The sequence below is a fragment of the Nerophis lumbriciformis genome, linkage group LG23 (genome assembly GCF_033978685.3).
Source record: "Nerophis lumbriciformis linkage group LG23, RoL_Nlum_v2.1, whole genome shotgun sequence".
Lineage (NCBI taxonomy): Eukaryota > Metazoa > Chordata > Actinopteri > Syngnathiformes > Syngnathidae > Nerophis > Nerophis lumbriciformis.
This window is the reverse complement of record NC_084570.2, coordinates 6,517,094-6,529,640: the sequence shown is the minus strand read 5'-3', so window position 1 is coordinate 6,529,640 and position 12,547 is coordinate 6,517,094. Positions and strand designations below refer to the sequence as shown.

General features: G+C 38.3%; 1 protein-coding gene, 1 long non-coding RNA gene and 1 other non-coding gene across 5 annotated transcripts in view; 2 read left to right on the top strand and 1 right to left on the bottom strand.

The window, feature by feature from the left end:
- LOC133622478 (vascular endothelial growth factor C-like) overlaps nt 1–12,547 on the top strand; it is a 43,088-nt gene that overhangs the window by 168 nt on the left and 30,373 nt on the right. The window contains exons 2-3 of one of the 2 annotated variants that reach the window (XM_061985263.1): nt 1,543–1,692; nt 4,405–4,933. In XM_061985263.1, the coding sequence (XP_061841247.1) occupies nt 4,832–4,933 (102 nt within the window). In that variant the 5' untranslated portion in view covers nt 1,543–1,692; nt 4,405–4,831. Of the gene's footprint in view, nt 1–1,542; nt 1,693–4,404; nt 4,934–12,547 lie in introns of those variants that run through there. The other variant, XM_061985264.1, reaches the window with a different exon arrangement.
- On the top strand, nt 216–297 carry trnas-cga (transfer RNA serine (anticodon CGA)). The gene has a single exon. It is a non-coding gene; the product is annotated as a tRNA-Ser (tRNA).
- LOC133622480 (uncharacterized) overlaps nt 1,437–12,547 on the bottom strand; it is a 28,464-nt gene continuing 17,353 nt past the window's right edge. The window contains exons 2-4 of one of the 2 annotated variants that reach the window (XR_012051121.1): nt 4,173–4,271; nt 3,790–4,083; nt 1,437–1,598 (exon numbers count right to left, since the gene is read on the bottom strand). This is a non-coding gene — a long non-coding RNA (uncharacterized lncRNA). Of the gene's footprint in view, nt 1,599–3,586; nt 4,084–4,172; nt 4,272–12,547 lie in introns of those variants that run through there. The other variant, XR_009817781.1, reaches the window with a different exon arrangement.

The window sequence follows — 12,547 nt, the reverse complement described above, 5'->3', positions numbered from 1 at the left end:
CGCCGCTATTGTAAATTCCGAACACATATTTTGTCTGCAAGAACGCGCAGTTAATGACTGTCCAAAATGGCGGCGAATGTATATCTGAATCCGATGAATCCAATATAGTAAGCAACCGAGTGTCCATAAACTTAGAGGTAGTATTTCAGTCTTATTAACTACGTCACGTAATCATGCCATGAGAAAATGCTACCGAACAACAAGAACTATTTGTAGTCACGGTGGCCGAGAGGTTAAGGCGTTGGACTCGAAATCCAATGGGGTTTCCCCGCACAGGTTCGAATCCTGTTCGTGACGGATTTTTTTTTCTATTAAAACTGATAGAAAAATATTTTTTTAAACGTCATTGAATTTCAAAATGTTACTTACTAGTGACGCAGAAATACAATGGTGTTTAAAATATGGTGTAATACAAGCCCGCAGTCACCGGATGGCGCCAGAGGACCATTGTGTTGGAATGTGGCGGCCTGTTGAGTAAAATATGAATGGTATGATGTTATGACTTACACAGTTACATATAATCAACCCTACACCAGACACTAAATAAATACCGTTGTCCACTGCATAAAAAACAAGGACATAATCATTGTAATGTATTGAATATATGTGTAAAAAAAAAATTAAAAAAAAAAAATATATACGGTATTTTTCGGAGTATAAGTCGCACCGGCCGAAAATGCATAATAAAGAAGAAAAAAACCATATATAAGTCGCACTGGAGTATAAGTCGCATTTTTGGGGGAAATGTATTTGATAAAACCCAACACCAAGAATAAACAAAGGCAATTTAAAATACAAAGTGAACAACAGGCTGAATAAGTGTAAGTTATATGACGCATAAATAACCAACTGAGAACGTGCCTGGTATGTTAACGTAACATATTATGGTAAGAGTCATTCAAATAACTATAACCTATAGAACATGCTATACGTTTACCAAACAATCTGTCATTCCTAATCGCTAAATCCCATGAAATCTTATACGTCTAGTCTCTTACGTGAATGAGCTAAATAATATAATTTGATATTTTACGGTAATGTGTTAATAATTTCACACATAAGTCGCTCCTGAGTATAAGTCGCACCCCCGGCCAAACTATGAAAAATACTGCGATTTATAGTCCGAAAAATACGGTACAATTATTATTGGAATATTTTGTCAAAATTAATGGCAGGGTTGTTGCTCCACAGATTAGTGTGCTGTGTAATTGAAGAAGATAATAGTTTCTACAAACAACTGTTGGTATCAAAGAGATAACCACTTAATTCAGGGCCAGTATTACTGTTATGATTTACTTTTTTTTTTAACAACATATTCAAAGTGCAATCAATTATTTTGCTTTTAATTTTTTGACCCTGAATTTAATCAGAATAAAACAAGACAAAACATAAACACAAAAAAATAATATTTCTTTATCTTTTGCTCATAGTCCAAATCTTAATACAAAACATATTAACGTGTGCAGTGTGTGTGCTCCAAGGCCAGAAAATGCTCACGAGTGGGGCTGCATGCTTTTGATTACTTGTGGTTGACTTGTGCAGGACTTGAACTCCACGTCATGTCAGGTGGGAGGAAGAGGTGAGGAAGGGTCATCGATCTAAAGCCACCATTGAAAATGGAGAAAACGGAGGAAACGGCTGTTCATGGTTATATTTCAATGTTAACACACACAGGGGAGCAATAGGAGGCAGGTATGTAAGGAAATAAATAAGACAAAAGTTGAACCACTTTCTAACCAAGGCGGGCATGTTATAAAAACAGATCTACAAACCCTGTTTCCATATGAGTTGGGAAATTGTGTTAGATGTAAATATAAACGGAATATAATGATTTGCAAATCATTTTCAACCCATATTCAGTTGAATATGCTACAAAGACAACATATTTGATGTTCAAACTAATAAACTTTTTTTTTTTGCAAATAATCATTAACTTTAGAATTTGATGCCAGCAACACGTGACAAAGAAGTTGGGAAAGGTGGCAATAAATACTGATAAAGTTGAGGAATGCTCATCAAGCACTTATTTGGAACATCCCACAGGTGTGCAGGCTAATTGGGAACAGGTGGGTGCCATGATTGGGTTTAAAAACAGCTTCCCAAAAAATGCTCAGTCTTTCACAAGAAAGGATGGGGCGAGGTACAACCCTTTGTCAGCAACTGCGTGAGCAAATAGTCAAACAGTTTAAGAACAACGTTTCTCAAAGTGCAATTGCAAGAAATTTAGGGATTTACATCTACGGTCCATAATATCATCAAAAGGTTCAGAGAATCTGGAGAAATCACTCCACGTAAGCGGCATGGCCGGAAACCAACATTGAATGACCGTGACCTTCCATCCCTCAGACGGCACTGTATCAAAAACCGACATCAATCTCTAAAGGATATCACCACATGGGCTCAGGAACACTTCAGAAAACCACTGTCACTAAATACAGTTCGTCGCTACATCTGTAAGTGCAAGTTAAAGCTCTACTATGCAAAGCGAAAGCCATTTATCAACAACATCCAAAAACGCCGCCGGCTTCTCTGGGCCCGAGATCATCTAAGATGGACTCATGCAAAGTGGAAACGTGTTCTGTGGTCTGACGAGTATACATTTCAAATTGTTTTTGGAAATATTCGACATCGTGTCATCCGTACCAAAGGGAAAGCGAACCATCCAGACTGTTATCGACGCAAAGTTCAAAAGCCAGTATCTGTGATGGTATGGGGGTGCATTAGTGCCCAAGGCATGGGTAACTTACACATCTGTGAAGGCACCATTAATGCTGAAAGGTACATACAGGTTTTGGAACAACATATGCTGCCATCTAAGCGCCGTCTTTTTCATGGACGCCCCTGCTTATTTGAGCAAGACAATGCCAAGCCACATTCAGCACGTGTTACAACAGCGTGGCTTCGTAAAGAAGAGTGCGGGTACTTTCCTGGCCCGCCTGCAGTCCAGACCTGTCTCCCATCGAAAGTGTGTGGCGCATTATGAAGCGTAAAATACGACAGCGGAGACCCCGGACTGTTGAACGACTGAAGCTCTACATAAAACAAGAATGGGAAAGAATTCCACTTTCAAAGCTTCAACAATTAGTTTCCTCAGTTCCCAATCGTTTATTGAGTGTTGTTAAAAGAAAAGGTGATGTAACACAGTGGTGAACATGCCCTTTCCCAACTACTTTGGCACGTGTTGCAGCCATGAAATTCTAAGTTAATTATTTGCAAAAAAAAAAAAAAGTTTGAGTTTGAACATCAAATATCTTGTCTTTGTAGTGCATTCAATTGAATATGGGTTGAAAAGGATTTGCAAATCATTGTATTCCGTTTATATTTACATCTAACACAATTTACCAACTCATATGGAAACGGGGTTTGTATAATATCTTATTCTATGTCTTAAACTCAGATGATAAGATGGAGACAGCAATGACTGGAATGTGGAATTTGTCTTGCACAGATTTCAACACATGAAGCATACCTGCATGCAGACACTTGCCACCGTGTGCGTGCATGTGCATCTCTAATCCTTGAAAAGGCTGCCAAAGGGGAAAAAAAAAAAAAAAAAAAAAAGCGGATGTTTTTTTTTTTTCTCCCCCCAGCCAAGCAGTTCCCAGACACTCCCCTTTCTCACAGCTTGGATGTCTCTCTCGTCTTTTTCATGTCTGGTCCGTCCCCATAATATATTCCGCCGTCCTGCTTCACCTTGGGAGGCTGTGTGTGTGTGTGTGTGTGTGTGTGTGTGTGTGTGTGGAGGGGGGTTGGAAGATAATAACTCAAAGTCAGGTTTCTGCCGTTCACCTTTCCTCCTCCTCCTGTGACACACATGCCCCCAGCCTTGGGGCACTCATGGAAGTATGCAAAGCATGACCTTGCACTAAAAGCACCGTCGGGGGGGTCGCTTCATTTCTCCTGTGAGGAAGAAGAAGCGCGGCGGAATGATGTAAAGCAGAAACAGCTAAAAAAAAAAAAAGTATTAGCGGCCAATAAAAAGGCACTTAGAGGCGGAGGTGAGCGCGTACTATTTCAACAGCTTTAAGATGTGAGGAATGTGGGGTAAAAATAGTGGAAATCCTTGAAGGAGACCAGCAATTTCTGTACAAAAAAAAAAGAGGAAACGAGCGAGTGGCAGTATAACCAGTTATCATGCATAAATCATCCCGCAGATACTGGGCTCCACCCACCAACTCTGAGCCTTCCAGTCTGGTATTCTTTCTCCTTCACTCCTCCAAGACGTCTGCATGCAGCTTCTCCTCCACTTCAACACATGACACTTTCAAACCCTGCAACAACAAAAAACAACATTTTTTTTGTTATTTGGAATTTCTTCTTCTTGGGGAACTCTCTCTGATGCTCTGTGTTTGACTTGTGTGTCCCTTTTTTAAGGTTTTTTTCTTTCTTTTTTTTCCCCTTAAGATTTGTTGAGGAAGAGGCGGATAGTGAGAGCAGGAGACAAACGGGAGGGAAGAGCACAGCTGCTGCCGTCTTGAGGAGAAAATCCAAATAAAGATAAAGAAGGCGAGGAGAAAGACGGGACCGCCGCTCTCAGCTGACGTCCCACCTGAGAGACGTCACGCGTCCTCTGAGGTGACGCACGCCGACAGAGGAGCCGCGCCGTGACCCAGAGAAGACCTTCTCTTCACCATGCTGGATTCAACTCGCTTCCCAGATTCAAGCAACCTGCGCCGGAAGAGCAACTTTGTCCCCGGCTAGACATGACCAAAGGAGACCATCTCAGCTTGTGACAACCTCGTTGTCCTCCTCCTTCTTCTTCTTCCTCTACCCTTACTTTCACTTCTGCTCGGAACTCTCAGCAGATCCTCATCTCCACCTCCTCCTCACTATGTTGATACCAGCTGTGCTCCTATGGATTCTTAATGCCAGCAACTTGTGCTCAGGACAGGACTACATGGACTACTACCCATCCAAGGACATGGGCACCCAGGTAAGAACTCTCTCCAAACATGGAGCGCCTTTGATTGATTGAGACTTATTATTAGTAGATTGCACAGTACAGTACATATTCCGTACAATTGACCACTAAATGGTAACACCCCAATAAGTTTTTCAACTTGTTTAAGTCGGGGTCCACGTTCATCAATTCATAGTACCGGTACAAATATATACTATCAGCATAATGCAGTCATCACACAAGTTAATCATCAGAGTTATACATTGAATTATTTACATTATTTACAATCCAGGGTGTGGGATGTGGAGGGGGGGGGGGGGGTAGGTTTGGTTGATATCAGCACTTCGGTCATCAACAATTGCATCCTCAGAGAAATGGACATTGAAACAGTGTAGGACTGACTTGGTAGGATATGTACAGCAAGTAGTGGACATAGGACAGGGGTCCTCAAGTACAAATCTTGAAGGTCCACAAATGTTTTTTTGAAACAGGCTGGGTCCGTTTATTATCGGTCAAGCTTATATAATAGCAGGAGGTAGGTAGTTTAACATTTTCTTAAAATGAACAAAAATAAAATAAATATCCAATAAAATACATGAAATATTTTCTTTGAAACAAAAATAAATAAGAACTTTGAAAAAATGTTTCCTCTGCATTTGACCCATCCCTTGAACACCCCCTGGGAGGTGAGGGGAGCAGTGGGCAGCAGCTGCGCTGCGCCCGGGAATCATTTTTGGTGATTTAACCCCCAATTCCAACCCTTGATGCTGAGTGCCAAGCCGGGAAGAATGCTGGTATGAGCTTTTAAACATAACCCGTTAACTGCTGCCAATCAAATGGTGAATAAGATACTCTTTAGGGTTCATATGTTTGTAAATCTGACTGTGTTGAAGTCAGTGCCTCACCAGCCATCAACCTCACCACACGTTACTGCTCTGTTGCTATTTGTTGTTGTGTCATAGATTTAACAAAAATCTTGCTTGATGTTTCATATGGCTTTTTCAGCCTCGTGATTTCTTTTTTTCTTAGCTCTGAATCATGAGGAAATGTCTCTGAGTGAGTGAGACACGAGAAGTGTAAACGAAACGTGGAGATATTTGACTAAAAACAACAAAGAACGTTGACTTGCGCTAGCGATAACTCACAGATAAATACAATTATTATATTTTTTTATAATAATTATAATTATAATAATAAAAAAAAACTTCTTTTTTTTCTTTTCTTTTTTTTTTACTATAATTCGTGCTGGGTCCGGACGGACACGTCACTGGGTCCGGACATGGACCGCGGTCCGCCTGTTGAGGATCACTGACATAGGCGATCAGAAAGCATAAGAACATTTGATTATTTACATTAGATTATTTACAATCCAGGGAGGTGGGATGTGGAAGGGGGAGAGTGTTAGTTTAGGGTTGAAGTTGCCTGGAGGTGTTCTTTTAGTGAGGTTTTGAAGGAGGATAGAGATGCCCTTTCTTTTACACCTGTTGGGAGTGCATTCCATATTGATGTGGTATAGAAGGAGAATGAGTTAAGACCTTTGTTAGATCGGAATCTGGGTTTAACGTGGTTAGTGGAGCTCCCTCTGGTGTTATGGAAGTAGTTTGACATGTACTTCGGTATCAGGGAGGTGTAGCGGATTTTATAGACTAGGTTCAGTGCAAGTTGTTTTACTCTGTCCTCCACCCTGAGCCAGCCCACTTTGGAGAAGTGGGTAGGAGTGAGGTGTGATCTGGGGTGGAGGTCTAGAAGTAACCTGAGTAGCTTGTTCTGGGATGTTTGGAGTCTAGATTTGAGGGTTCTGGAGGTGCTGGGGTACCAGGAGGTGTGCCTCACCACACTGGAGCTGAACCTTATAGTACAGCTCACACATGGCTTGTCATGGTACTAGAATTTCACCACTCAATACCGAAGGGGACAAGCGGTAGAAAATGGATGGATGGAATACCGATACCATTCTTCGTACCACCATAGAAATAAACAACTGAAGCCATGTACTTTTAAATTCACTACACTATTAAAAAACACTTCAAAGAGTCAAGTATTTAAAATATTTTTGCACACATCGGAGCCACTGCAAAAAGTCAGTGTTCAAAAACAAGAAAAAAAAATACAAAAATGAGGGGTATTTTATTTGAACTAAGCAAAATTATCTGCCAATAGAACAAGAAAATTCAACTTGTCAAGACTTTCCAAAACAAGTAAAATTAGCTAACCTCAATGAACCCCAAAATACCTTAAAATAAGTATATTCTCACTAATAACAAGTGCACTTTTCTTGGTAGAAAAAAAAAAAAAAGACCTTTTTGCTCAATATGTTGAAAAATATTCTTATATTAACTAAATGCTAGTGCCATTATCTTGACATAATGATATGCGCTCGGCATTACATTTCTTGCATTTTCCCATCGATAAAATGACATCATCGCGCCAAGTGCGTGCTCTTTCAGTCAATCAGTGCGCAAGGTGTATATATATACACAGGTAAAAGCCAGTAAATTAGAATATTTTGAAAAACTTGATTTATTTCAGTAATTGCATTCAAAAGGTGTAACTTGTACATTATATTTATTCATTGCACACAGACTGATGCATTCAAATGTTTATTTCATTTAATTTTGATGATTTGAAGTGGCAACAAATGAAAATCCAAAATTCCGTGTGTCACAAACCATCACCCAACCATGCAAATTTTGCATTTCCTTTGGAAATCGAGGTCCCAGAGTCTGGAGGAAGACAGGAGAGGCACAGGATCCACGTTGCCTGAAGTCTAGTGTAAAGTTTCCACCATCAGTGATGGTTTGGGGTGCCATGTCATCTGCTGGTGTCGGTCCACTCTGTTTCCTGAGATCCAGGGTCAACGCAGCCGTCTACCAGCAAGTTTTAGAGCACTTCATGCTTCCTGCTGCTGACCTGCTCTATGGAGATGGAGATTTCAAGTTCCAACAGGACTTGGCGCCTGCACACAGCGCAAAATCTACCCGTGCCTGGTTTACGGACCATGGTATTTCTGTTCTAAATTGGCCCGCCAACTCCCCTGACCTTAGCCCCATAGAAAATCTGTGGGGTATTGTGAAAAGGAAGATGCAGAATGCCAGACCCAAAAACGCAGAAGAGTTGAAGGCCACTATCAGAGCAACCTGGGCTCTCATAACACCTGAGCAGTGCCAGAAACTCATCGACTCCATGCCACGCCGCATTAACGCAGTAATTGAGGCAAAAGGAGCTCCAACCAAGTATTGAGTATTGTACATGCTCATATTTTTCATTTTCATACTTTTCAGTTGGCCAACATTTCTAAAAATCCCTTTTTTGTATTAGCCTTAAGTAATATTCTAATTTTGTGACACACGGAATTTTGGATTTTCATTTGTTGCCACTTCAAATCATCAAAATTAAATGAAATAAACATTTGAATGCATCAGTCTGTGTGCAATGAATAAATATAATGTACAAGTTACACCTTTTGAATGCAATTACTGAAATAAATCAAGTTTTTCAAAATATTCTAATTTACTGGCTTTTACCTGTATGTATGTATGTATGTATATATATATATATATATATTTACAGCCCGGCCCCCAGTCAAATTTTTTTTTATTGTAATTTTGAAGAATTTATCTGAATGTGCATGAACTATTTTTGTTCAAAATGTCACGTTAAATGTTTGAATATTAACTGTCAGTTTGCTGTACTGTGCCAACTGTACTACTATATGAGTACGTATTTTCTATTGTTTCATTGAAAATAAAACAGCAAAGTTTTAATTATGAGACAGATTTGTGTCAAAGTCAGGATTTTTTATTTCATGCTTGAAATAAGAAATTCTTACTTTGAAAAAGCAGTTTTATACTTGTGAGTGTTGATGACACAGCTTTGCAACAGTTGATATTCTAGTTTCAAGCATGTTTTACTCAATATAGGTCATAACATCTCAGCTACAAGCTGTAATATCTTACTTAGATAAATTAGGACCAAAACACTTAAAACAAGTAAAACACTAACATAAAATCTGCTTAGTGTAAATAAGCAAATATCACCCTTATTTGAGATATTTCATTTTACGTAGATTTCAGTTTTGCTGCCAAAATGCACAGGTGAAACTCCAAAAATAAAATATCGTGCAATTACATTTACAAGGTGAAATTTATGACATAGGCTCATAACATGCAACTCATATTTATTTCAAGACTTATTTTGATATAATTTTGATGATCATTACTTACAGCTTTTGAAAAACTAAAATTGAAAATGTCAGAAAATTTGAGCATTTCAAAAACTGTAAACCATGAAAATCAAAATGATAAATAAAAGCTTGACGTATCTCACTTTGTATGTAAAGACTTTATGTAACATATTAGTTTCACATTTGAAGTTGCATTGCTGAAATGAATGAACTTTTACATGATATTCTAACTTTTTGAGCTTCACCTGTAATGAAGCATTCCAAAAAGAACAGCAGTGGTTTATAATCTCCCAAAAAAAACAATAATCTGCTAATGAATATGGCCAAAAGTAACAATAGTTAACTATAGTACATTCTTAAAAGAACAGCAGTGGTTTATAATCTCCCAGTATATCAAAACAAACAATCTGCTAATGAATATGGTAAAACATAATAGTTAACTATAGTACATTCTAAAAAGACAACAGTGGTTTATAATCTCCCAAACAAACAAACAAAAATCACCAAAAAATGATTCCCGGGCGCGGCACCGCTGCTGCCCACTGCTCCCCTCACCTCCCAGGGGGTTATCAAGGGTGATGGGTCAAATGCAGAGGACAAATTTCACCCCACCTAGTGTGTGTGTGACAATCATTGGTACTTTAACTTTAACTTTAAAAAGTGTTGTACAATACTTGGCCCTACAAAGCTGAAAAAAAGGAGGTATTCATGTATTTTTGGCCTGTTGGTATTGACTTGGTGTCAGAGTATCGTTACTTTGTAGCATTTAAGAATTTCAGACAGCATATTGCATGTTTGTACACAATGCCCAATTCAAGACCATTGGGAGTTGATACCTATATTTTTTTTAGTTGGCATACATGCTCTTTCAGCGCTGGCTCCCTTTGGCTTTAAAACAAAATGTCATGTCAAAATGGCTATTTCATTTTAATGTATTGGATTTTATTCGGTTTACTTTAATGTAACAGTTATTTTGGAGAGCTTGGTAATATACAAATAAAACATTTTAACATTTTGTCGGTCGAAATGTAGGTCACTCCCCCTGTGCGTCATCTCTTTCTAGAGTTCAAAAGAATCTGGTGTTTTCCGTCGTTACATCATAAATAAAATGTGTGTCATTTCCTGTCTAGTGTTTGATTTGATAAATGCTGTAGCGTAAGTGTGATGAAACTAAAAGTGGCGTTACCGTCTTTTTAGGGATTAAACAGAGTTTACGGCTCGAGGTGGGTTTATTTGGTGGGAAATAGACTCAAATGGCTTTTTGTATGCTGAGGGTTGCCGATCCCTGTACTAGGGATTTCAAGGAGGTCTCAATGTGCATCAATTTAACTGAGGGGTAGGGAACCTATGGCTCTAGAGCCAGATGTGGCTCTTTTGATGACTGCATCTGGCTCTCAGATAAATCTTAGCTGACATTACTTAACAGGATAAGTAATGAATTATTCCGCTGGTAATCACAGTGTTACAAATAACGTTCAAAATATACAACATTCTCATGCATTTTAATCCATCCATCCGTTTTCTACTGCACCTATTCAAGAAGTCGCATTAATGGTAAGAATTATTTTATTCATTATTGGTTAGCTTCAGAATAACAATGTTATTAAAAAGAACGAGAGACTTATTATACTCAAAAAAATGTTGGTCTTACTTAAAAATGCACGCATTTAGTTGTATACAGTGTTAAAAAAAATATTATATGGCTCTCACGGAAATACATTTTAAAATATTTGGCTTTCATGGCTCTCTCAGCCAAAAAGGTTCCCGACCCCTGATAACTGAAGAACAACATAGATCCACAAGGACGATAGCTATAATAGCTTAAGTGGGTCCAAATTACAGTTTGCCACCTTTATCAAAAATGGATAACTGGGTGGAAAACCGTAAAACAAGAATATGTTCTGTAATTCAGATTAATTAATAGCACACTGCAAAAACTGAAATCTAGGTAAGATTAAATATCTCAAATAAGGGTGATATTTGCTTATTTTCTGTCTGATAAGATAATTCTTCTCACTAAGCAGATTTTATGTTAGAGTGTTTTACTTGTTTTAAGAGTTTTGGTCCTAAATGATCTCAGTAAGATATTACAGCTTGTTGCTGAGATTGTATGACCTATATTGAGTAAAACATGCTTGAAACTAGAATATCAACTGTTGCAAAGCTGTGTCATCAACACTCACAAGTATAAAACTACTTTTTTAAAGTAATCATTTCTTTTTTTTTTTTTTTTTTTTTTTTTTTTTTTTTTTTTTTGGCAAAAAAAAAAAAAAAAAAAAAAAAAAAAAAAAAAAAGTAATCATTTCTTACTTCAAGCATGAAAAAAAATATCATGATGCCGAGCGCATATCATTATGTCAAGATAATGGCACTAGCATTTACTTATTTAAGAATATTTTTCAACATATTGAGAAAAAAGGTCAAAAAAATAAATTCTTCTAAGAAAAGTGCACTTGTTATTAGTGAGAATATACTCATTTTAAGGTATTTTTGGGTTCATTGAGGTTAGCTAATTTTTCTTGTTTTGGTAAATCTTGACAAGCCAAATTTTCTTGTTCTATTGGCAGATAATTTTGCTTAGTTCAAGTAAAATACCCCTCATTTTTGTATTTTTTTGCTGTGCAATGTATCAGTGACGTACTCTGCTCACGTTCAAGCAAATGCTTTAAAACCAATAGGATGGAAGGAAAATGACCATACACGTGGTGCAAAAGTTACTTTCTGAGTAACGACTTCAGTGATCGCAAGCCAATTGCTTTGTATTCCGTCACGTAACTTCTTCCCGGAAGTGAAAAACAATGGTGGTCAAACAAGCCAAGATGGCAATTGTACAGCAAGAAGCGCGCAAACTTAGAGTACATGCTTGCCAACCTTGAGACCTCCGAATCGGGAGTGTGGGGGACTATATTTATAGCTAGAATTCACTGAAATTCAAGTATTTCTTATATGTATGTATGTATATATATATATATATATATATATATAGTACAGTACACAGTAATGAAAACACAGTTGTTCTACTAACTGTACTGTACTTGCTGCTTACTTAAAAGAGAGTAGCCTTTGTTCTGCCATTTGAGTACTGGCAAGCGATCTCTGAATCCGGGAACATATCCTTCACGGATTTGTTGAAAACATCCGCAAATGAGAACGGGATGTTGCTTGCAGCTATCAGCATAGCCATCTTTGTCTCGGCATATGTTACACCCTCGGGTCTCCATTTAGCAAGGTGGCCCATAATACTGGGCTGTGACCGGTGCTGCGTTGCCGCCGCCTTGTGCTTCTCTGACCGTTCATGAGTGACTACGGTATATCCATTCGGCCACCGAGTTCAATGGAGAAGTCTGATCTACAAAATGTGCAGGCAGCATACCCCTTCCCCTTCCAGCTGCCCTGGATGAATTGAAATTCTTCTTTCCAATCATTTTGGAACTTGCAAGCGTACTTCTTCTTCTTACTTGTTG